Source organism: Columba livia, chromosome Z, assembly GCF_036013475.1.
Source record: "Columba livia isolate bColLiv1 breed racing homer chromosome Z, bColLiv1.pat.W.v2, whole genome shotgun sequence".
Classification (NCBI taxonomy): Eukaryota; Metazoa; Chordata; class Aves; order Columbiformes; family Columbidae; genus Columba; species Columba livia.
The window spans coordinates 37,131,522-37,155,085 of NC_088642.1; the positions used below are offsets into that span (position 1 = coordinate 37,131,522).

At 41.5% G+C, this 23,564-nt stretch overlaps 1 protein-coding gene across 1 annotated transcript in view; it reads right to left on the reverse strand.

The window, feature by feature from the left end:
• The window catches only part of WDR36 (WD repeat domain 36), a 33,607-nt gene extending 15,838 nt beyond the window's left edge, over nucleotides 1-17,769 (reverse strand). The window contains exons 1-13 of the mRNA XM_065045422.1: nucleotides 17,558-17,769; nucleotides 15,934-15,961; nucleotides 12,970-13,070; nucleotides 12,363-12,480; nucleotides 11,339-11,471; nucleotides 9,879-9,933; nucleotides 8,918-9,050; nucleotides 6,874-7,049; nucleotides 6,178-6,298; nucleotides 3,986-4,051; nucleotides 2,924-3,007; nucleotides 1,273-1,427; nucleotides 33-147 (exon numbers count right to left, since the gene is read on the reverse strand). Coding sequence (XP_064901494.1) covers nucleotides 33-147; nucleotides 1,273-1,427; nucleotides 2,924-3,007; nucleotides 3,986-4,051; nucleotides 6,178-6,298; nucleotides 6,874-7,049; nucleotides 8,918-9,050; nucleotides 9,879-9,933; nucleotides 11,339-11,471; nucleotides 12,363-12,480; nucleotides 12,970-13,070; nucleotides 15,934-15,961; nucleotides 17,558-17,704 — 1,432 coding nt within the window. The 5' untranslated portion in view covers nucleotides 17,705-17,769. The remainder of the gene's footprint in view (nucleotides 1-32; nucleotides 148-1,272; nucleotides 1,428-2,923; nucleotides 3,008-3,985; nucleotides 4,052-6,177; nucleotides 6,299-6,873; nucleotides 7,050-8,917; nucleotides 9,051-9,878; nucleotides 9,934-11,338; nucleotides 11,472-12,362; nucleotides 12,481-12,969; nucleotides 13,071-15,933; nucleotides 15,962-17,557) is intronic.
• Nucleotides 17,770-23,564: the final 5,795 nt, after the last annotated feature.

Genomic DNA, 23,564 nt, shown 5'->3' on the forward strand with positions numbered 1-23,564 from the left:
AGTCAGTATTTTAAAAGTGTAGCAATTCTTACCTCTTTCTTTGCCATAACGGCCTCTGTGAATGCCAGACTGCATATTATACACATCTACCTGTCCAGTTGACAACCCAATTACGGCAAAGTTCCCACATGAGGTAATGTCAACCGCCTTTCAAGGGGGAAAAAAACAAAACACCTAAGAAAACAACTCCTTAAGCTTATATATAATTACCAAAGTTGTTATAAGATATATAACGTACCAAGAATACAAAATACCAAAACGTGTCCTTAGACTTCCTCAAGGAAAACTACACAGAACAACAGATTACATCTCAAAAAAGTAGAGAGAGGAGCTCTTAAAATTGGATAATCGTCAACAAGTAATAAATACAGCAGTGCACACTTACAAAGGATAATTAAATACTTAGTGACATCCATCAGAAATCATATCTAATAGTATCAACTCTGTAACCTAAATGACTAACATATATAACCAATACATCAATAAACGAAATCCCTAAATAAAGTCCAGGCATGCTGACTGCAAACCTCTTTCAATGCCCACGTTGCCAACGGCACCTCAAAACAGGGTAAGTTCCACGCAGACTTTACATAATAAGAAACAAAGAAACAATGGTCTAGAGGACTGTGGAAAGATACAGTCTAAAGAGTCTAGTAGCTAAAAGCAAACCAGGTATTTACAAGTGAATTGATCTTGTCTACCACTTAACTACTAACCATAAAGTCATAAAAACAACTGGTCACAAGATACAGTAGTATGAATGCCTAACATATGAAGTATGCCACAGTGACTACTTGTCTTGCAAGCTCGTAAACCTTAGTAAACATATATATCTTCTTCATTGAGTATCTGACATTCACTGTGTTCAGCTCAAGTTGAAATGCCATTTGGAAACACATTTTTCTGTATCGGCAAAAAAAAAATCTTCAGCAGTTTGTATTCACAGATCAAATTTATCTTCACAGTCATATAGTCAACTCTACATCACTGTAACAGATTAAAGGTAAACACCAATCATCTATCTGAATCAGAAATGAAATGTGCACTTAACCTGGATGTTTAAGGAAAAAATACACATGTAGCATTTTTCTTAAGACCATATGTATTACAAAACAGATAGCAGGACACTGAGCTGGCAGAAAGCACTTTGCAAAGCAACTAAAACATGTCTAAATAGAGTTTTTTCATCCTAAATATATTGATTCTGTACAAATAGAAATCAAAATAGCATATACTGTAATGCTGAAGAAACATTATCCTAAATAAACTTACTGTTGCATATATATCAATAGGTTTGTGTTTGCTAAATTCTTCTGGCCTCAGTTTATGAGCTCCCATGGAAGTTTTCTGATAGTTCCAGGTTGTACAGGTTATATACCCTTGATGACAGGCAACAATACCATCCCAGTCACTCTGATGTGCCACTTCTGCAATGTAACACACTCCTTTTAGAAACAATTATTCTAAAATCAAATAGCTCTTCTGATATTGTAAGAAAGAGAGCTTTGAAACACTTTTAGGGAGAACAGTTCATATTTAGTGTTCTTGTTGGACAGTCAAAAGGCTACCACTCAAAAAAAAAAATCACCTCACAAACAGTTGTGCACATACTAGTGTAACTAAAATGCTAAAAAAACTACAAGCATTTTTTGGTATGTTATATTTCATGTCTTTGCATATTTGAGTCTATGCTGTTTGAAAAGCATATTTAAACTTAAATGATGTAAACTGCTCAATCCATACATATTTCCAGCTGAGCCTTTTTAACTGTTTCTTCAGCTGCCGAAACAGTAGAAGTCTCTAAATTAAAAATTTAAAGCAGGGCTTAAGAGCCAAGTCTGCTTCATGTAGCAAAACACTTTTTTGCATTTTCAAGGAAATCCTTCCTCAAAAGCTCTGTATCCAAACTTTGTAGTCAGATATGATATGTGGGGATCTAAATGAGCAAGTTTCCTTTTTTTTTTCTGGAATATACACATTACAAAAAAATTGGGTATATCTAGAACTTCAAAGAATAAAACAAACAAATACAAACTGGATCACTTCACCAAAGACAATATAGCAAAAAAAAGAAACAACTCCAATTAAAATGTACTTAAATAAATGTTTTCTTATGTCTCCAAAGATATTCAAGGTAGTTCTACTACCCTGAATCAAGGAGGCAGGTCTAACATTAATTTTAAAGGTGCACATATATATATATATATATATATATATATATATACACGCATATATTTGCAACACGTATGTACTGCACCACTGAAGTCTGCAAATACAGACACTTTATGTAGTTAAACAGCTACACAAAATTGTAAATCCAAACCTTTCAACATACGAAACAATCAGCCATCCATCCTTGGAAGACAAAAGAATAGCTACACTTAGGACAAAAGATTTCAAGTCTGAAGAGGAGGTCATTAATCTAAAGAAACACATTTTAATGAAGCAAATAATTGCAATTCTGCTTCAAAAATTTACGTTCTGTATTTGCATACTGAATTTCAAATTAAGAAAGTAATTGAAATTTGACTTCGAAAACTCAAAAAAAGAAACAGGGGCTTCAAAATCAACCACCATAACTAAGATTTCCTCAGCTGACAAAGATCTTCATCCTTCCTAACAGCTGGTTCTCCAGCCTGGAATAATACCTACATTAGAAGACTCTGGCTCCTGCGCTGAAGATTTTCAAGCCAAGAGACAGTTTAAACATAAAGACATTTGAAATAAAAAACTCCTTTTTTCCAATAGCAGAAAACTTTACCAAGTAAAATGGCATTTTAAATTATCACTCAAGAGCTCATGAAGGGTGAATCTCAGTAATGCCATCCTGATAGAGCACAGGCTTTCAAAACAGTAGTATCTTGAGGGTTAAAAGAAAAAATGAAGACATGATGAGCTCTATAACGTATCTCAGACTACTTACCTGAAGCAAAGACTGTAATTGGTGGAAGTACCATCGTATCAAGCTTCAGACCTTTCTTTTTTGATTTCTTTTTGTTAATTGAACCTTAAAAAAGAAATTGTCTCAATCTCATGGCTAGATCTGAGAATAATGGTTTAAAAAGGAGTATTTACTAAATGTAAAGTTCCAATTAAACTTGGCTGCAATTAACACAGCATTGCTGTTACCTAGCGTTTGAAAAGCTAAGAACATTATTAATAGAGTTCCTGTCAAAGTTCACATGATGCTGAGCAAATCACTAGCCTATTACATTCACAAATATACTACTCAACCCATTTATACAGGATCTTGTGCCAACATCCTGCAGCAGATGTTCCCCATCATAGCTAAAACCAGAGTCATACAGATATGACTATATAAATCAATATATAACACTCAGCCCTTTAAATAACCAAAGAGTCAAGAATTTCAGATTTATGCGCAAAGGATATATAATCAATTAACATACAGCTGTACCTTCAAGTCTATCTAAATACCTATATATCAATATATAGACATAGATTTTTAAAAATAAGAATTATTTTAGTCATGCCATGCTCTCTGAACTGTACAAGAAAGTGTCCCTTAACTATGGCACTGTGTGAACACTGTGTTTTTAAATTAAACTCTACATTAAATCAAAAGAACTAAAGTCCATAAATATGAATTAACTAATGAGTTAGTCACTTAAATGGAAGAGGAATAGGGTAAAAAGCTGTAATTATGCATGCTGAAATGTCAACTACTGCTTTATACATTTTTAATACAAAAATCATGCCTAACGTTTCCCAAAGTGAAATAACATACAGTGCTAGGCTACGTAAATTACTTTTATTAAGTACAAACAAATCTGTACACTTCATATACAAACAAATCCGGACACTTAATACACATCAGAAAAGACTGAGTTTGCAGAACAACTGAGGTGAACAGTTTCCATGCAACAGTTAAGTGAAAATAAGGCCTAATGTTTTACCTCATGTTTGCATAATTACTTCTTAGGGCATTTTTCACCAATATTTGTACTTTAACTGAAACACTTACCACGTCCTAAACTTTTATTGAACTTGTCATGCACTGTTGAAAAAGACTGCAATGTTCCATCTTGACCTGATAAAATATTAGCAGAGAGCAATGAAGGGCAAAAATAAACTTTCTCTTTCCTCATAAGCTATCTGAGCAAGAAAAGCAGAAGATAAACACTAAGAAACCTCAAACACCATAATAAAGTATTTCCTAAAAATTCCAGTCCAGGAAAACAATGCAGAAACATTATAAGCAGCAGTCCAAATGGAGCCTCATTTTCTATGGTCTGTATTCCATTCCAACTGCTTTGCTTCACACATGATCAGAATAACACCACTTTTATGGACATCTTCTCCGTGTTCAATTCCTCTTCCTCACTCCTTTCTCCACTACAGTATCTAGCTGATCCGAAACTTCTGATTAAAACCTTAAATAAACTGTTACTAATACTTCCTGCAAATACCTCCATAATACTTACAGTGCTTTCCCATGGCCCCATAAACTCCCTTACCAGCTACAATATTCCTTTCTTTATGCTTTGTCTAATGAACATACGCTGTTGCTGGTTAAGAACTATGCCTAGGTTAGCCAGTAAGCTAACCCAAGCAAAACTGGTAAAAGCTGAGTTGTCCATATTTCCTGTAAATCAGGACACTAATGGGACTTCCCACCTCTACCCAGTTCACTGAACCAACTGGAATTTTAATAGAGGGACATAAGGCTCGAATTTGAAACTAGCAAACAGGTCCACTTTGCTTGGGAGATGTGGATAAAACAGAACCAGAAACTAATAGTAAAGGAAACTGCACAACGCATGCAAAATTAAAGTCACTGAGATGATTTTTAAAAATCAGAAGAATCACAAAACATTTTTACTAGGCCAAACAAGTAAGGAAACAAAGAATCAGTCCAAGTGAACTTAAAAAAAAATGAAAGAGAATGGAGCAATTATAGTGCTCAAGCAACCTCTCCCTGCTGCTATTATACAGAAGTACAACAGGATGTATGTACTGGGAACTGGGAGAAATGTTCAGCAGGATTAAAGTTTGTGGAGATGCCCACCCTGAGGAAGCAAACAGCATTTGAAAGGCACCCCACATCATTGCTACCTCACTTCTGTTGCACAAAGTTCTACCACTGGTTCAGAAAGGAATGTAGAGAGTCAGTCTTCGTACACTGCAGATACATCAGATCTCAAAGCTGGAGATCTATTTTACTTTAGTGGTTGCCTCTGTGCCCTCTCCCTGTGTTTCAGTACAGTTAACAAAGCAGTAAACTGCAAAGCCAATGTGAAGATTTGTTAAGCAACTGTTGATCATTACTATGGTTCACCTGCTGTGAGCTGAATTACTATCAAGTAAATAGTTACTGAATCCAAATTACTAGTTGGATGATCAGTAAGAAATTTTAGCACAGGTGGTTTTAGCGCGGTGTACTGCTGTGCTGTATTAGGTGTAATATTCAACAAAATGTTATGTTTTCAAATGTTGCCCATGTAGACAATTTCATTACTTGGGAGTAATTAAAGATTAGGTGAAGAGCCTCTATTATTCCATTACTGAAGTGTTCCAGGCTGTAAACCAGTCTGATATAGTACCTAATTTCCTAAGGGGTGTATTTATGGATTTTTAAATACACTAATTTCTTAGGAAGGGTAGTCGCACATTCTTACATTTTTAGATTAGTATCTTGTTAACAAGCGACCTTGGGAGTATATATTACAGACACAATTGAGATGTAACAAATTGCAAAGACACTACAACCCACAAACCTTGCTCAAACTACTGGAAAAAGTAGAGTGGCTCCCCTAAGTTACTAAATGTATTATGCTGTTTATTTTTCCCTGTCACAACAGAACTTCTCTAGTTGTTAGAAGTTTTCATTTTGATCAGCTGATAGCTCCTTAGGGATAAAGAAACATTTTTCTTCATCAAACACATAAATACAGATGATAAAAGTACCTCCTAAGCTTTTCTGCTTGTATCTACTTTTCAGCCTACCTGCTGATACACATTCCTCTAGGGAAACCATGAAACAATTTGATATAGTAATAAATGACACTGTTGACATGAATTATTTACTATGTTTCAAAAATACACATATCTAACACATGAAACACAATATACTGTATTAATAAAACAAAGACACTTAGCTCTGCATGTTTATTACAGCAGAAAATCAGACTGAAGAACAAGAATGAGAATTCATACCTGCGCTAAGAATTTGCTCTCCATTTTGCCCGTGGTATCTAATTTTTGTTGGTGGTGCACTATGTCCCATTCGGCTTCTCAATACACGTCCTGTACCACCAGGTCCATCAAAAATCCACACCTGTCTCCCAAAAAAGACAAGCAGAAACAGAAAACTGATAAACACTGCCCTGCCAATAATTACACCTCTTGGCAGTGGAAGAGGCAAAGGTGGGAGCTGGCACAGCAAACTTCACACATTGGCTTTCATCCTTGAACCTAAAACTCTGGAAACTTCCACCACAGCAGCTGATTGCTTCTTGCTGTTCATTGTGCTTCACAGAAAGCTAATGGCATCAGAGGACATGCAGCACAAGGGATTTTTATCAACAGCAACCACTCGTAACCAAGAACATTACAAAAATAGTTCCAAGATTTAAGATAGTACACCAGGCTATAAAGTGTAGTTCTCGAAAAGTGGATCCAAAGCTTTTTTCTTCAAGGCTATCACAAAGCAATAAATGAAGCAATGACAACATGGTACTAAATCCTTACAATGCTCCACTACAGATCGACTCAAAGTCAGAAACTTTAGTAACTTAAGTTTTGTTGCATTTTTTTCACTTGAGAACCGCTGCTTCAATCTGAACTACATATTTACACTTTGGAGGACAACATGAGAATAAAAAAAACATAACAGCATCTATTGTAACTTACCCGTATAGCATTATCAGCACCATTAGTAATAAGAAGTGGCTCTCCAGGGACAAACGACATACCAGCTATTGCTGTGGAATGGGCATCTTCCATCTGACACATAAGTTTCTTCTCTTCTAGATCCCACAAAGCAATGTGTCCAATTGGGCTACCGGCTGCCATGACCGGGTGTCCATCTGCTCAAAAAAAAAAAAAAAAACCAGAAGTTCAAAAGGTTTGCTTATTATCCTTATTGACTTCCCAAATGTTAAAACTAAGGCAAGAAAAGGCTACAATCACAAGAAAAAAAAATCTCAAGCTGAATCTAAAACCAAGATGTTTTAACTGAAATATTCTAATATTTCATACAGAAAAGAAACAAAGTTCACTGACAATAAAAACAGGATTTTTTCATATCAGATAACAACAAATGTATCTACATCCAGCAACTGATACTAGATGTTTTGCTTGAAAGCACAAGAAATATTGTACATGTACCATTTTCAAACGGTACTCTATACCCCAGATTCTTCCCCAAACTTATTAGCCTTCACAATTCAGGATGTGAGAGGTATTGTATCACCACTCTACAAGTTATCAGTTCTTTTTTAAAGTCTTCTAAAGTTTTAGGCTCAACAGCTTGCAAAAATAAATTCCAGAAGTTGATTACAGGTTTGTTCAATCATTCTAAGCAATAATTAAAATCTCAATTCACAGAATTTCTAATTTTGTTCTATTTGCTCTATCCTGGCTAATATTAAGGAGATAAACACATCATACTAAATCCTAAAAACATATTCCAAATATTCACGTAAGTTTAAAAATATCATATCCAGATAAAAGTCCACCAAATATCATGCATAACTGGTAAACAATCTTTTCACTCCAACCAAAGAAGAAGGTAGTTTCCCATTTGCAATTACACACATCATAGATAACTAAACCAGACAGTCCCGGGGTTTTCTTTTCCAGTAAAGCTTCCCAGATATGGAAATATGCCAAGTTCATTTTATTTCCTCAAAGAGTAACATGAGTACATGAGTTCAAAACAATCAGGTTATATTTACACTAGACTTCCTAACTATAAAGACAGGAAGAGAGGGAGATTGGAGAACATCTGAAACCCACACATTCAAGCAGGCAATGGAATTATTTAACCTTTTTAACATTTCAACTTAAATGCCTGACAAAAAAGGCACTCTTTCCATTTCTTCCAAGTCTTTCCACAAGCCTCTCCAGTAGCATTCTTCCTCAACGGGGTCTAAAATCTATTTTCTGTTAAGATTAGTATGTTTGTCTATTCAAATAAGATATTACATTCAATATCAACAGCTCTGTAGGCACGATCAACATTAAAATAACTAGCTTCGGTAATTAGTAGACACTTGTTAGATTAAAAAAAAGCTCTGAATATAAACAGGGTACCCTAGTAACAGCTATTTGGTAGTCATGCAACTATGAACATTGTAACTTTGTTTTTAAAATGCACACGTTTAGAGTAGTTTATTCTTAAAAAGAAAAAAAAATCCTTAAGCAATAGTGCAACTTAAACAGCCATCTGAAGTCCTAATCCTGCAACAATTTTTCATGAATGGATCCTGCAACACATGCAAAGACCCAGCAAGGTTCCATATAGGTGTAAAGCAATGTGCTTGTATGAAAATTGCGATTTAATGTTCCATTTTCTGGGAAAGACACTACTGAGAAGTAGTGTTGGATACTAACTTCCAGTGTACTCATTACTCTGCACTAACTCTGATATAACTCTGTACTGTGCTAGCTCTTGGCACACTGTAAACATAAACTGTCTTTCTTTTCCTTGAAAAAGGAGTCCTGTAGGGCACACTTCCTGTCCACCGAGTCACTACACAAGAAACCACCATAAAATACCCACTATGATGAAGACCCATGATCTCCCTCACTTACTGGTAAATTTTCTAGATTATCTGTGGCACTTAAAAACCAAAACTCTCAGCCCAAATTTTGCTTCTGAAATGCCTTATCAAAACATAATTTTAGTTTTAGTGATTATATACATAATTTCAATAAAAATGCTAAGACTTACCTGTACGAAAAGATATTGCTGTGATGGGACCCCAGTCTTGTTGAAATTTCATCAGAGTTTCATCAAACTTAATATTATGTACAATGATATGACCTGATACAAGACCAATCGCAACAACATCCACTGCTGGAGCCTGCAAGAAAAATTGAACACCAACTGAAATGAAAAAGGAAAAGCTTGTTGCTACACTAGTAATATCTATACATACAAAATAATGTATCTAAGTCCAGGACAAACGGTAAAGAAATAAGGCAACTTGCATAAGACCTCCTATCTATATTACCTTGACACACAACTGATAAATCTAAACAAAAAATGAGAGATGCAAGATTTTGCACTTTGTCTCCACTGGAGGAAACAATTTGGTTCCCAGAAGCTGGAACTCCTTTGAAAACAGCTAAGTTTTCAGTAGTTCTGGTAGACTATTATGCACCCTTCCACACACCGACATGTTTACAAGTTTTATCCAGGACAACTGCAGACCATTTTCAAAGCTGTCATCAATGCTACAGATGAGTTTTAATTAATTTTTATATCTACAAAACTACAGCAAATACAATTATAAAATCTTTTACTGAACCAGCAAAATCTACATTTGATTAAGCTCCAAAGCAAAATAAATTTATCAAAAAGCTCCCAGTGCAATGGAAATTACATGATACACGTGAGACTTGAAAACAAAATGTTCCTGTGAATTCATTACATCATTCAGCGAATAAAGACAACGGACATGATGAACACAAAACAGCTAAGATGCTAAATGCAGCAGAACTAGGACTAGAGGAAAGGCAGATCTTAAGCCTTCAAGTCTACCTCTCTTCAATGTCTAAAATGCTCAAGAGAGGTTTATTAAAATTACCATACAGAATACAAGCCATCTTTATTGCTGTAATTTTAAACATTATTTTGCTTGCTATTCTTGACCAGTGATGTCAGAAAAAAAGATATAGCAAATACTAACTTGTTCAAGAGTTGTGACTTTTAAGTGCCATCCTGGAAATGAATATAAGAGTTTGCTGGAAAGAAATAAATGAAAAGCATAAATCAGTTAACCCTCATTACCTCAAAGGTGACATAACTACATAATATGAACAGGGAGGAAGACCTCTCTACAAAAGTTGCTCCCCATGCATTTCTGCTCTTAACACACCTCTTCAAAATTCTTAACATCAACATAAAAAACCAGTCTTGGTCCAACTTCTAATAAAAACAAATCCTTCATTTGCAGAGTAACTCCTGCAAATGAAGACACTAAAGCATATTATAAACATACCTCATCTTGTTACTTTCAGAAATGGTAACAGCCAAAACATGCAGTAGGACTGTCCACCAACAATGCAGCCATGCAGTACTTATTAAAGGTGAAATTGTGAAGACAGTATTTAAGAACAGACAGAATTAAAAAGCTATTTCATCACCACAAATACAGGTTGTTACTCTTAAGAGAGCTTGCAGCCATGTGTTACCACTTTTCACTTTCCTTTCTTGCCAAAGATCATCAAACATCAGTTCTTTCAATGTATTTGTCTAATTATGCCTATGCCTACAGACAAAATAATCTGTGCAGGGAACAAACAATCAAAAATATAAATTGCTTAACACAGCAACTTTGTTAAAAGAGTAGTAAGTCTCATATGTTTTTACACAATTGGAAGAGAAACTAAGTCATATAAGAAAGACTTTTTTTCACCTAGGATGTAGTGCATCTCAGATTCTGCAACAGGCATTGAAAAGATGTAAGAGTACTAGAAGTAGATATATTTACTTTTCTGTATTTGTAGGTTATTCATGCTTCCTGATTTACATAACATATATGGCATCTCCAAAACATTAGAATATGAAACATAAAGAACAGCAGTGATATCATTTAAATACACAATAGTTATGAAAACAAAACACAGAACTATGCAGGTTAAACTAACACCTATCTAAAGTATGTACATCAACATGCAAAGAAGTTCACTGAAGCTCAAACTTTCATGAGAGACAACTACATGCCTGCACATCTCCTTTTTGAGTACAAAGATCAAATGCTAGTAATTACCTCCACACTACCTACCAGCAATTCCTTGGACAAAAAAAATCAAGCTTGGAAGGAGGGAGGTAGAAGGCCTAAACACGCATTTACTATTATTTTAATTATTTTAATGGGAAAGCTACGCGTTTCCAAGAAATGAAAAGAAAAAAGAACAAGAATTCCTGAACAATCCCTGACATTTTGCAGAGAGAGTAAACAATACGCAACTTGAATGGCATCAGCATTCAGGGAGCAGCAGCATTTTTTGTTCCTGGAGACAGACCAAGTGAAAACTTGTGCCAAAGGACTCATTAAAAGATATCATATTCAAAACCTACTGTATTATTTGTTGCATATGAAACTACTTGGAGCATGAATGATATCCAAGTTTTTAAGAATCTTACTTGGATCTTATATTCCATAGCTGCAAGCTTCCTTGTTCACTCCCAAGGAGAATTTTATTCAAGTAGGTGCTGGGATGCAGAATTGCAGAAACTGCAAAAGTGGCCTTATCAAAATCCACTTGAAGATACTCCTCTGGAAAAAAGTAAGAAACTGTGTTAGTGTGGCTGCCCCTATAAATCTGCAGGCTTGTCACCCCTTGCAAATGTAAAGGCAGAACTGATGTTTACCCTGTACAAATCTCATAAGTGGTGTTTCTTGCATTAAAGGATTAGCTAATAAGTAACAGGACACGCTAAATTTGTTTACATTACAACATCTGCTGGCTTGAAGGTATAGTTTTTTCTTATAAGCCTACCTAGCACAACAATGCTGGCAAAATGGTAGCGATTTATATCTTTCTGAAGGATTCCTGCTCCTGCCTAGGCAAAACACCTCATCTGATTAGCATGGCTTTTGTTTGTTATAGCAACACCAAATCTCTAAACCCTGTTAGCAGACACTTTTGAAACCCAGCATCCAGGGAATAACACTAGTCAAAACAATGAGAATGCTTTCTAAAGAATAAGATTCAGGGAACTGAAGCAGGATTTCATAAGGTATTTTACAAAAGCATGAAGAGATACTGACACCATCAAAAGACTATTTTTAAGAATTTCGTCTTACCCAGACTGGTAAATATCAAGGAACTACAGGATTTTAGAGATGGTGCCAAAGCTGCTGTATCACAGCATTTCCCAGAAAATGGAACACTAAATCGCAATATCCATACAACCACATTTCTTTACACCTATATGGAACCTTGCTGGGTCTCTGCACATGTTGCAGGATCCATTCATGAAAAATTATTGCAGGATTAGGACTTCAGATGACAGTTTAAGTTGCACTATCTCTTAAGGATTCTTTTTTCTTTTTTAAGAATAAACTACTCTGAACATGTTCATTTTAAAAAACCTTTTTCTAAAATTACTGAATGCTTAACAATGCTATCCTATAAAGTAGTAACAAAAATAAAGTGTCTCTTACCTTCTGACTCTATATTCCAGACAATAAGAACATTATCAACATCCACAGAGATAACATGATCACCAAAAGGCTGCAGAAGGTGTATCTTCGCTTTGTGACCCTCATAGGTATGAACCACCTACAATTTCAAAATAGAAATGTTTTCAGTATAAGCTGTTCAGGTAGCATATCATGTTAACATAATACCTGAGGACCACCAACACATCAGCAACAAGTTTAAATAAAATACATACAAATGCCACACAACTTGAAGTAGAAGACACATCATTTCCTCTGATATTTAAAACTGTTGGCAAAAATATTTTAACTAAATATTTATAATTATTTCGTTTACTTTTAATAAATTTATGTGAATTATCAATTTATCTTTTAAGTAACCACTTTATTTTTATAATTAATATGGAAAACACAGGTTGACCATTAAAGAATTTGTTCTTACATTCCCCTGTTTTAAGTGTTTGATTCCCTCTTCTACAGTTTTTGTTTCCTAAAATTGAAGGTACCAAACATCTGCAAAAATAGATGTTTGTAGAAAATTAACCATATTGGAAAAACAAACACTACACAACGTTTTGTACTACTAACCAACAAGTAAACTAATAACAACCTCTTTGTTCCTGGCAAAAGCATGGAGAATGTTGTCATATGAAGCAAATATCAACATGCGGTCTGCTGCCAAACATGTAATGTCTTGTGGCAAAGCATTACCTGTTAATCAAACAGAAGAAAAGTTCAACAAGTTTCACGTTCATAACAGAAGAGAAAATCTGACAGTGTATTTATTCAGCATGGTGACCCACCAAGAAAGCTCTCCTGTTGAATGTTCTGTTAAATTTCTTAGAGAAATGCACACATTTCAGATAATTAAAACAGTACTGTAAACAACATCACGCTGGTAAAAACAACATAAATAACATCAGATTGACAGATAACAAAGTGTTGAAAAACTATTACAACTTAGTGAATTATCACGGTAAGTAAAAGCATGCGTTAGCTTTGTGGGGGCTTATAAAGAAGTTATCCCAACATAACACTTCCGTGGACTACCGGAGCCCCACAGCCCACTGTAGTGGAAAGACAGATGATAAATCAAAGTCTCAGCATTAGTAATTGCATATTATGTGAAATCATTCTGCTGACCTGGACGCACTCCTGCACCCACTTCCTGAATACATCTAAAGACACCAGAAATTTACCGCTCTAAGAACAGATCTCACTTTCCACCTTGTGACTGGTTCAGAAAGACTATCTACTATTTATCGTGATTTGCTGCTTTACTAGCTTAGATGGCAAGAGAGTCAAAGCTCCAGATCACATTGAGAAGCTGCTGGTATGGTCCCAAATGGTAGAAAACTGAAAAAAATACACTAGGGAAAAGTACTCTCAATCTAGGGAAATATAAAAATGCACAACAAAGCACTTAATGATTGTATAGAGAAATACTAGATCAAAAAACAGTCACTGTAGGAGCACGCCTATGATACAAATGATCAAACATGCATTCCCCACAATAATGCTTTGTATTACGAATTAGACACAAAGAATCCTGTATCCTCTGCTGTACTGCAGCACAGCTTCAATGGGAAGAACTAAACTAAGAAAATTAAAAACATTGCACTTTATTAGAGGTTTCATTTGTTTGAACACCTTAGACACATTCCCACAGAGCCTCTGAAGCGACTTAAGTCTACAATCAGGTTACAGATACTCAGTACTCCACACAAGCTGTATGCAAGTCTGCTTAGGCCAAGAGAGTTTTAGGCATACCCCAACTAAAGGTTCACAGCACCAACCACATAAGATCAATAAACCAACACCACCACAGAGGCACATAGTTTATTTTTTTCAATCACAATTTTGTATGGAAACACCTCAGTTTCTCAAAAACCCTAAATGAATATGTCTGTGAGATGGATTTCACAGAATATACAATCTTATTATGATTTTGTAAACTGAAACCAGAAGTTACATTACTGTGTTTACCTCTGTAACTATTCACTGCTGATCTTTTAGATCTAGTCCTGGTTGTGTGACATTTATTCTCAAGTTTACAGGTGCTCTGTTAATGAAAAATATTTTACTTTATGAGGTCTGTGTAAAACTTTGTGGTATACAGAAGTAAACCTACTTTTGAAGACAGCGCACCATCTCACTGAATCATCTAAATGTCAGATGGAAGGGTCCTTTGGAAATCATCTAGTTCAAGCTCCCATCCAGCTCCTCCCAAAGCTGGACTATCACCAGTACCACATCAGGTTAACTGTAGCTATGCCCAGCTGAGTCTTGAAAACTACTGGAGAAGGAAATCACTCAAGCTCTACACTGTACTACAGTTCCCTCTTAGTCAGGGCCATTTTTCCTGACCTCCACTGTGACCTCCTCAAGCTGCAAACTGTGGCTGCTGCCCCTTTTTACTTTGTCTACCACCACAAAATCAGGTCTGTCACCTTCATAACTGTCCTTGAGGTAACAGGCTGCCTCTACATTGCCCCATATCTTTCCCTCTGCGAGATTAAACAACTTCAGTTACTTCAATGACTCCCCTCATACTGAGTGCTGCAGGCCCCTGGCACTCCCCAGCTCCTCAGCCTCCCTCCTAAAAGAGAAATGGGAGTGGTGGGAAGGGGAGAACCATGCTAACTGGGTATGGCAGTCCAGATATGGCCTCATCAGCACAAAGTACAGAAGAATAACAACTTGCCCTGATCTGCTGGCAGCATTCCTAATGTAGCTCAGAACACGGCTTGCCTTAATCACAGTTACTGCATTTTTGGTCCACGTTCAACCTGGCATGAGCACTGCCCCAGCTCCGTCACAGCAAGAAGCCACACAGCCAGTCAGTTCCCAGCTTGTTCTGTCCCAGGTGCAGGATTCTGCACTCGTCCTTGCTGAACTGAGCAAGGTTTACGTTGGCCCAGGCCTAGTGTTTTGCAGCACCTCCCTGGAGTGAGGTGCACCACTCTGGGTGTCAGCTACTCCCCCTAACATAGTATCATCTACAAGTTTTTACTTAGAGTGCATGCTGTCTCATCAGACAGGCTGTTGGCAAAGGTGCTGAACAACACAGGCCCTGCTGTTGACACCTGGGGTACCACTCTGTTACCAACTGCCAAATGGATGTCAAGCCATCAATCCAATCCTTTGTATCTAGCAGTCCAGCCAATTTTTAACACTCCCTGAAGACTTTCAGTCCCATCCACACCTGTTTCATTCCTGTAATTATTTTCTTTCTGTAACGTAGCCTTCTAGTTACCACAAAAACAACAACAAAAAGGGATCTGGAATTGACAGCTTTATTCACTGCTCACTCCTTAAGGCCTAGGGGTGCTCTTGGAAGAACAAGATGACAAGCACAGGAGGTTCACAAGGTATATCCCTATGAGAACTACGCTACAGTTGCAACAGCAGTCCAACTCCCAAATTGATATTCAATATTTCTGAGACTCCTTTCAACATGTTTCAGTGTAAATACTGATACAATTAATCTTCCTTTTTTGAGCTGAGAATTGAGTGCAGATGTCAGACATGTTAAAGAAAGAAAATCAAGAATGAATGATCTGCGCATACTTACTCACAGCAACAATACCAAGCTTCTTCACCTGCAATGATAATGTTAAAAAGACATTTTTAGTAATGGGTTGCAATGCATTTGCCATGAACAGAAATTCAAAATTCTAGGAATCAACCTAGATGGCAAAATCAATTTGTAAGCCTCACAATACAGAAAAATTATTCATCTTCAATTTCAACAGTATCTACTGGAAAACCCACAGACAGCAGTCAAAAGGAATGGGGAAATGTATTTGCCAAAAGACAACCATTCAGCAAGAGTAAGTTGCACTTCTTGATGTACTTCACGCTAATGCACAGGAAACAAAGCACAAATTTTGACACCTTGCAGAGCTTGGGTAAATTTTCACATTATCTCTCCTTCAACTTTATTCAAACTACAACCACACTTTGTTATTATCTTATCTCTGTTCACACAGAATTTGCTTCAATTACGTCCATCTTTGACCAGTAATGATGATTATATTTCAAAATCTGTGGACAAGATTGACAAGAGTGAACACAAACAGACCACCACAGAGGCACAGGAAGATCTGTGCTGTCTGCAGTCTGCTGTTCAACATAGTCACTTCATTCAGTTCTGTCTTTGTTGATATTGCTATACACTGAAAATTCTTTTATTTGCCCTGGTGAGACTGCATCTGGAATATTGTGTCCAGTTCTGGGCCCCTCAGTTCAAGAAGGACAGGGAACTGCTGGAGAGGGTCCAGCGCAGGGCAACAAAGATGATTAAGGGAGCGGAGCATCTCCCTTATGAGGAAAGGCTGAGGAAGCCGGGGCTCTTTAGCCTGGAGAAGAAGTGACTGAGGGGTGACCTCATTAATGTTAATAAATATGTAAAGGGTGAGTGTCACGAGGATGGAGCCAGGCTCTTCTCGGTCACAAGCAATGGTAAGAAAAGGGGTAATGGGTTCAAACTGGAACACAAGAGGTTCCATTTAAATTTGAGAACAAACTTCTTTATGGTGAGGGTGACAGAGCACTGGAACAGGCTGCCCAGGGAGGTTGTGGAGTCTCCTTCTCAGGAGACATTCAAAACCCGCCTGGACATGTTCCTGTGCGACCTCATCTAGGTGTTCCTGTTCCAGCAGGGAGATTGGACTAGATGATCTTTTGAGGTCCCTTCCAATCCCTAACATACTGTGATACTGTCATACAGCAATAAGTGAATCAATCTCACAAGCTCTCACTTGCAGAACCAAATTAGGCTCATCCGTTTCCAAACAGCAGAAGTTTTAACACAACCTAACAGATTGCCTCTCAGAACGGCAAACCGCTGGCGAGATCTGGTTTATCCAGCGACGAAGAAAAAGCTTCAGCGCCCGGTTGCTGCTCCGCCCGGCGGACAGGCCGCGCTGCAGAAGCCGCGCGCAGGCGGAACAGGCCCGTTCCCTCAGCAGCTTCCCCTCCGCCTCCTGCCGCCGAGCAGCCCCGCTTGCCGCCGAGCGCCGCGGCCCTCCGCACACGCTCCCGCTTCACGACAGCGAGGCGGCGGCAGGAGAAGCGGCGGGGAAGGGGAGTGACGGGGGCCCGGACGGGTCGACCCCCGGGGCTCCAGCCTCCCCAAGGCCCAACGCGGGCCACGGGATGAGGCAGGGGAGAGGGCCGGGAGGCCGCGTACTCACGTTGTAGGTGTGGACGCTGCGCCCGACGGCGGTGGCCAAGTAGAACTCGCGGTGGCGGCCGTGGTAGCGCAGCACGTGCGGGACGTGGCCGCTGAACCGGCCGAGCACGCGGAAACCGGCGAACAACCCGCCTCCCTCACGCGCCATCGTGCCTGCACGCGCCCGCCGTCGGTGCACAGGAAGCGTGTCACCCCCCGCCCGCTTCCGGCCACCCGCCCCGGTGCTCCGCCGAAAGCTGTCCCCGCCGCCGCGTCACTTCCGCTGGCGGGGCGGCGGTGCCTGGCGGCCCTGTGCTCCGTGGCTGAGACGCTGTCCCCGGTGCCCGCTCCGGACGCGGGTGGCCCGGCAAGGCGCACACGGGAGCGCCAGCGCTGCCAGCCCGGCGGGCGCGGTGCCAGCGCATGCAGGGGCGCTCACCCGCCAGCGCGTCCACAGAACCCCAAAGCCGCGAGTGATCTTTGCTCCTCCGTTTTTTTTCGCCTCCTCCCCCTCGCAAAGAACCAGGCCCGGCTCAGGCTGCGGGTGCGGGGCAGCCCCGCCGCAGCGGGAGGGGAGCGCTCGGAACCGGCCTCCAGCGGCGCATCCCGTCGGGGCCGCGGGGCGCCCCGGCCACCCGCACCAACAACCTCTGCATTTCCCAAGGTGTTTTGTGTTTAATAAGTTATATATAAAAAAATAACAAAACAAAAGACAACCCGCAGGATGGTTTCGTTGCGATGACTGCACGGCGGCAATAAATATTCAGCAAAGTCCGATGGAGGGGAAAAAAATAAAAAGCCCCCTATCCCAAATTGATGTAGCTTCTCCACACCGCCATCAGCTCGCGGGCCTTGCTCTCGTCGCACGGGACTCGGCTCGCCTTCCCGGCCGCGCCGCCCTGCCACCGCACACGCGTTAGCGTCCCGGCACCGTCCCGGGCTCCCCGCGGCAGGGCTGCCCCGCCGCCGCCCCGGCTCCCGCACCCACCTGTGGCGGCCGGTAGCCGGGGCAGTGCCGCTGCACGACGGAGAGGGTGCTGCGCCACAGCGGCGGCCGGCGGCCGCAGCCCCACGCCCGCTCCAGAGCGCACTGCAGCAGTCGGCCCGCCCGCTCCGCCCGCCGGGAGTCCTGCGGGCAGACGGGCGGTCATGGCCCCGCGCCGCGACCCCAGCGCTGCCGGAGCCGTCAGCCCTCAACCCCCTTTCCCTTCAGCGTCTTCCCACGCATGCTTAAAAAAACGTTTCCCACCCTTTCCCCCCGCTCGCTCCCCATCCCCGCCCCCTTCTCCTTGCTCTCCTTCCTTTTTCTCCCCCCTCGTTTTTTTATCTTCTCTCCCTTTTTCCCGTCTTTCCTCCCTTTTCCGCGTTTTTCCCTCTCCACCCTTTCCCCCCTTTTTTCCACTTTCTTATCCGCTCCTTCCCATTCTCCCTCTTTTTCTCTCCCTTTCTTTTTTTAATGGAAAGGCAATGCCCCGTAAGCGCCGGGGGACGCGTGCACCCGGGCGAACCTCGGACTGCTGCAGGCCCGCCGGCAGGGGAGGCGCGTCCTCGCAGGTGTGAAAATCGAGTTGTAGCTCCTGGAGAGAAACAACAGGGAATGCTCGTTAAAGCCACGGCGCCTGGCGTCGTCGTCGCCCGCTCGCCTCGGACATCCTGTTAACGGATGGCGCGCCGCCACTCTCCCCCGGGGCCGCGCAGGTTGTGCGCGGCGACGGGACTCGGGCGGCGGCGGCGGTGAGCAGCCGGTGCCAGGCTGCGCTGGCCGAGCCGTGCTGCTTCGCCTGAGCCCGCGGCCGGGCTGCTCACAGGGTCCGCCGCCCCGAAAGCCTCCGCCTGATCCTTCTGCTGCACGCCGGTGCGCATGTGAACCATCCGCGTAGCTTCTAAACTGCTCATCACCTTTGCAACCGCGACACCATCTTCAGCATCGGTGAAGCATTACACAAGCGACTCTCAGTCCCACGGGCGGGTCTGCAAGGCGCCGGGAAGGGTCGGGTAGCGCTCTGGCAGCAGCCGCCCGGGCTCTTGTCCTCCGTCCCTGCCAGTCCCAGCTCCAGCGAAGCCCGTTTTAGTAAGAGAGAACTTCCCCGTCCGGTTTCACAGGCACCGGTTTACTAAACTAGCCGACGCCTGGCTTGCTAATCGAGATTTTCTGAAAGTAGCTAGCAGCGGTCAAGGGTAAAATCGTGGAGGCAGTGCCGTCCCGATAGTTTCCCTCCGATGCGACCAGAGAAACCACCAACCTCTTTTTCAAAGGTCATGTGTGGATCCAAAACGTTTAGGAGATCCTCTTGTATCTCGTCGTGGTTACAGAGGCTGAAATTGTAGGTGGATCCCCGCGGTAAATCGGCGATCTCAAGAAAGATGATCAAGCCACAAAAGACTGTGTAAGAAAAAGCCAAAGGTTAATTCTCCTGCACCGCTACGTGACTCGACAAGGCACGGAGGACAGGTCTGAAGAGAGGGATGCTGGTGCTTAGGGAGCACTAGAAAAACTGGTTGGTTACCCTTGTGATTATACATGGTGTCTTTACACGTTTTTCTCCTGCTGGGCTTCAGATCGTTGCTGGCTTCATATATGTACCTGTACGCCTACGGAAATGAAGGTTTCCAATTCCATAACCGGGGCTCATTTGGACGTCTCATGCACCTCTTTCCAGAACTGTAAATAATAATTATTCAGACTTGAAGATGTGTCACGGATTCAAAAAGAAACCCGGGATAATGAATAATAATCAACCGCAGCATCCAAAGCCAAAACAAAACAAAAGCAAACAGTAAACTCCACAACAGTCAATCTTACATAAAATAAGTGTGAATAGCCCTTCCCATAACTGCGTGGGGTCCACCTTCAGTGTGGACTTTTGCAGAAACACGCGGTTTTCTCCCAAAGACGAGACAAAATGCTTTAGGGCACCTGCAGATGAACGACCCGGGCTGGACGCTCATATCTTCCATACTGAGGTGACAGGGGACATCTCTAGTGCGTCATTTTAACATGCTAGGGCGGGAGCGGGTGGTCCTTTCTCTATGTCGCCTACAGGTTATTGGTGGTGGTGGTGTTTTCGTTTGGCTGTTTTTTTATTTGTTTGTTTTCTCGAAGATGAACGTTTTACCCAACAAACCACTTTTCCCGGGGAGCCCCTTTGCTTGCGCAGGCTGCAGGGAGTGCAGGCGAGATGGGCAGCAGAGGGTGACTTGCTCTGCCGTGGGGACAGCCTAGCTGACGGGGAAGCCGGCTAGCCCGGACACTGGGGACCAGGATGCCCGGGGTACTGGGAGAGGCTGGTGAGAGGAGGCATGGCCTCGCTGCCTCCCTCGCCCCGAGGAGCCCCCGGAACCCTTTTTCCGAGGAGGAACGACATCGGCGCCTTTGCCACGGTCCCCATCAGGTGTTCCCGGGTCCAGCGAAAGTGTTTCACGGAAGGTGCCCCAGGAGCCTCTGCGGAAGCCCCAGCCGGGACGGCGGCAGCCCCCGGGGCGCGGCGGGGCAGGGGCATGGGGCTCACACTTGCACAGCTGAGCCGAGCCTAGCGGAGCCACACCTCGGCGCGCCTCCGGTCCCGCCTCAGACACGGCTGTCGAAGTTTTAAGCCCAGCCTCAGCTCAGTTTCAGAGAAAGTTCGTGCTCGTTTTCGGGGAATCCTTCTCCAGCATGAATCATTAGGGAATCCCAGGAGGACTGCCACCACCGCGGGAGAAAGGGCTTTTTTGGCCAGCTGAGCTGGGGACCAGCCAAAGCAGATTAGTCAACACTGCGTGCCTGTCCGCTTGAGTGGGTACCTCTCCCCGCCCGCCGCCCGGATTTCTCCCTTCTTTCTGTCTTTTTTTTCTTTCCGTCCTTCAGCCCGCAGCCTAGTTGGGTGCTGCCTGCCGCCCTGCCCATGGCCCGGAGCGGCACGGCGGGAGGCGCCCGGTCCCGCCCAGGGGAGCGCAAAGCGAGGCGCGGAGCTTCTCTGGCTTCGCCGCTGAAGCTCCCAGTCTCTGTTTCGAAGTGTGGATCAGTCCTGTAACCCCGTGTGTGTGCGTGGATATAAATCTAATCCTAGTCAAAACTGATTTTTTAATACTGATGCTTTGAAATCTGTTGCACTAATTGAGATGCTGTTGCAGAGCAGGTGCATTGAGCGTTAGCCCTTAAAAATGGAGATTGGATAGACGTGTTTTTGGGCACAGTACTGAGACCCAGATGCCGATCATACATGTTGTGTGCATTGGCTTTTCATAAAGCTGACGATGCCTAGTCCTTTGCCAGACGGCACAGGATGGACCTTTTTCAAGATGCTTCCCTTCATCACTCTCCCAGTGTTGCCAAACAAATAAACAAAATCCCAGTTTCCTAAGGACTGTCTTGCTCTCATATTCGAGAAGCTGTTGTGCTTTTCTTAACTTGCAAAGTCGTGTGCCTTCTGCTTTCTCCAGGGATTTTTGTTAATGGGCTTCATGGAAGTTAGTAAATTAATAAAAATACAATTCTAAGTAGCTTTGTGTTTCTCATTTTACAGCTGCATAAACAAAGGTGCACCATTAGCATAAAGGAAGTCACTTTAGGTCAGTTTTATTTTACTCCTGAAAAGCAGTAGTATAACTAACCAAGGATAAACCTGCGCCTGCCATGAATTCAGTGTAATACTGATCTAACAAAAGAATTCAGGACCAGGATTTTTTTTTTTTTTTTTTTTTTTTTTTTTTTTTTTTTTTTTTTTACTTTCCATTGTTTATTTGTCTTCACTGGGCAGGACACAACAACCCTGTGAACAGTTAAATAAAGGTGTTTACGTGTCCTTACTAAACAGGATGTAGTAATCCTGTGAATAGTTAAAGGGTACAACTTGTTTCAATGCAAGTGACACTAGGCTGAAATAATGCTTTTATTTCTGAAGTATATCTTGGAAGTTAACAGTAGAGCAAAGCTGCAGCAGGTACTGGCAATATAATCAGGTTAACAAATGAAAAATGTGTTTTTAAAGGAACCAGAAATGTCTATCACTATAAAAGACAATCTCACATTCAAGACATGCTTGAAAGTAAGTTCAAATGGAAAATTAAGAAAAAATAAATTCACTTACTTTGTCTTTAATCACTGTTTTTTTTTTTTTAATGAAAAGTTCTGCAAATAAATAGTATATGTCAACAACTTTGCTGGTTTCCAATTTGCACTCAGCAGCAACATCATTTAAAGTTTGTTTTCTATTTTAACTTCTACAGAGATACATGAGCAATTACTCACATATGTACCAGAGAGGCAGGGGGAAAAAAAGGAGGAATTTAGAAAAATCTGTCCATTTTTATAATTATGGCAATTCAAAACTTCTGCTTGCTCCAGCCATGAGAATGCTGAGGTCTCACCTCTGGCATCGGCTTCTGACCTGAGCAGCTGGCCAAATTTGAGGGATTCAGAAGTGGTTTCCCTTGAGAAATAACTTGTGACCAGAGGCATTTTTCTGACGGAACTTCATGGTTCTAACACATCTACTTTCTTGCCTAATACCTACCACCTGGCAGTCTTATTCTGCCTTGAAGACCTCACAATTTTGATGACGCTTGAGCAGCAGAAAGATGGGATTGAGAAAGAGCTTCTGCTATTTTGCTCCAGGTTGAGATGCTATCTGTGTGGATGGGACTGCTGCCAGCCCTCACTTCGAGAGGAAGAGTTCAAAGCCAACAGGTCGCTGACTTCCGTAGACATTTCTAATCAATATTGCTATATTACTGGCATAATTTGTCAGTTTGACTCATATTTGCCAAGCCAGTTTTTGATTGTTACATCTTGGTACATATGGCTGAAAGGCAAACGTTATGCTTTTTTTTTGGTACACATGAGGAATATATTCCTGCCTGTAATATATCACTGCCACAGAAATGTTGTCATATCCAGGATGTTTAACATAATTCCACTTTGGATATGTAGGATTTGGGAATTTCTTAAATTATGAAATTATGTACTTGGAAAGGAGAGGTGGGGGAAGATGATGATTGCATGAGGGAAGCTGGGTAGTTGGGAAGAAAGTGGTTGAGGACATGCAAAG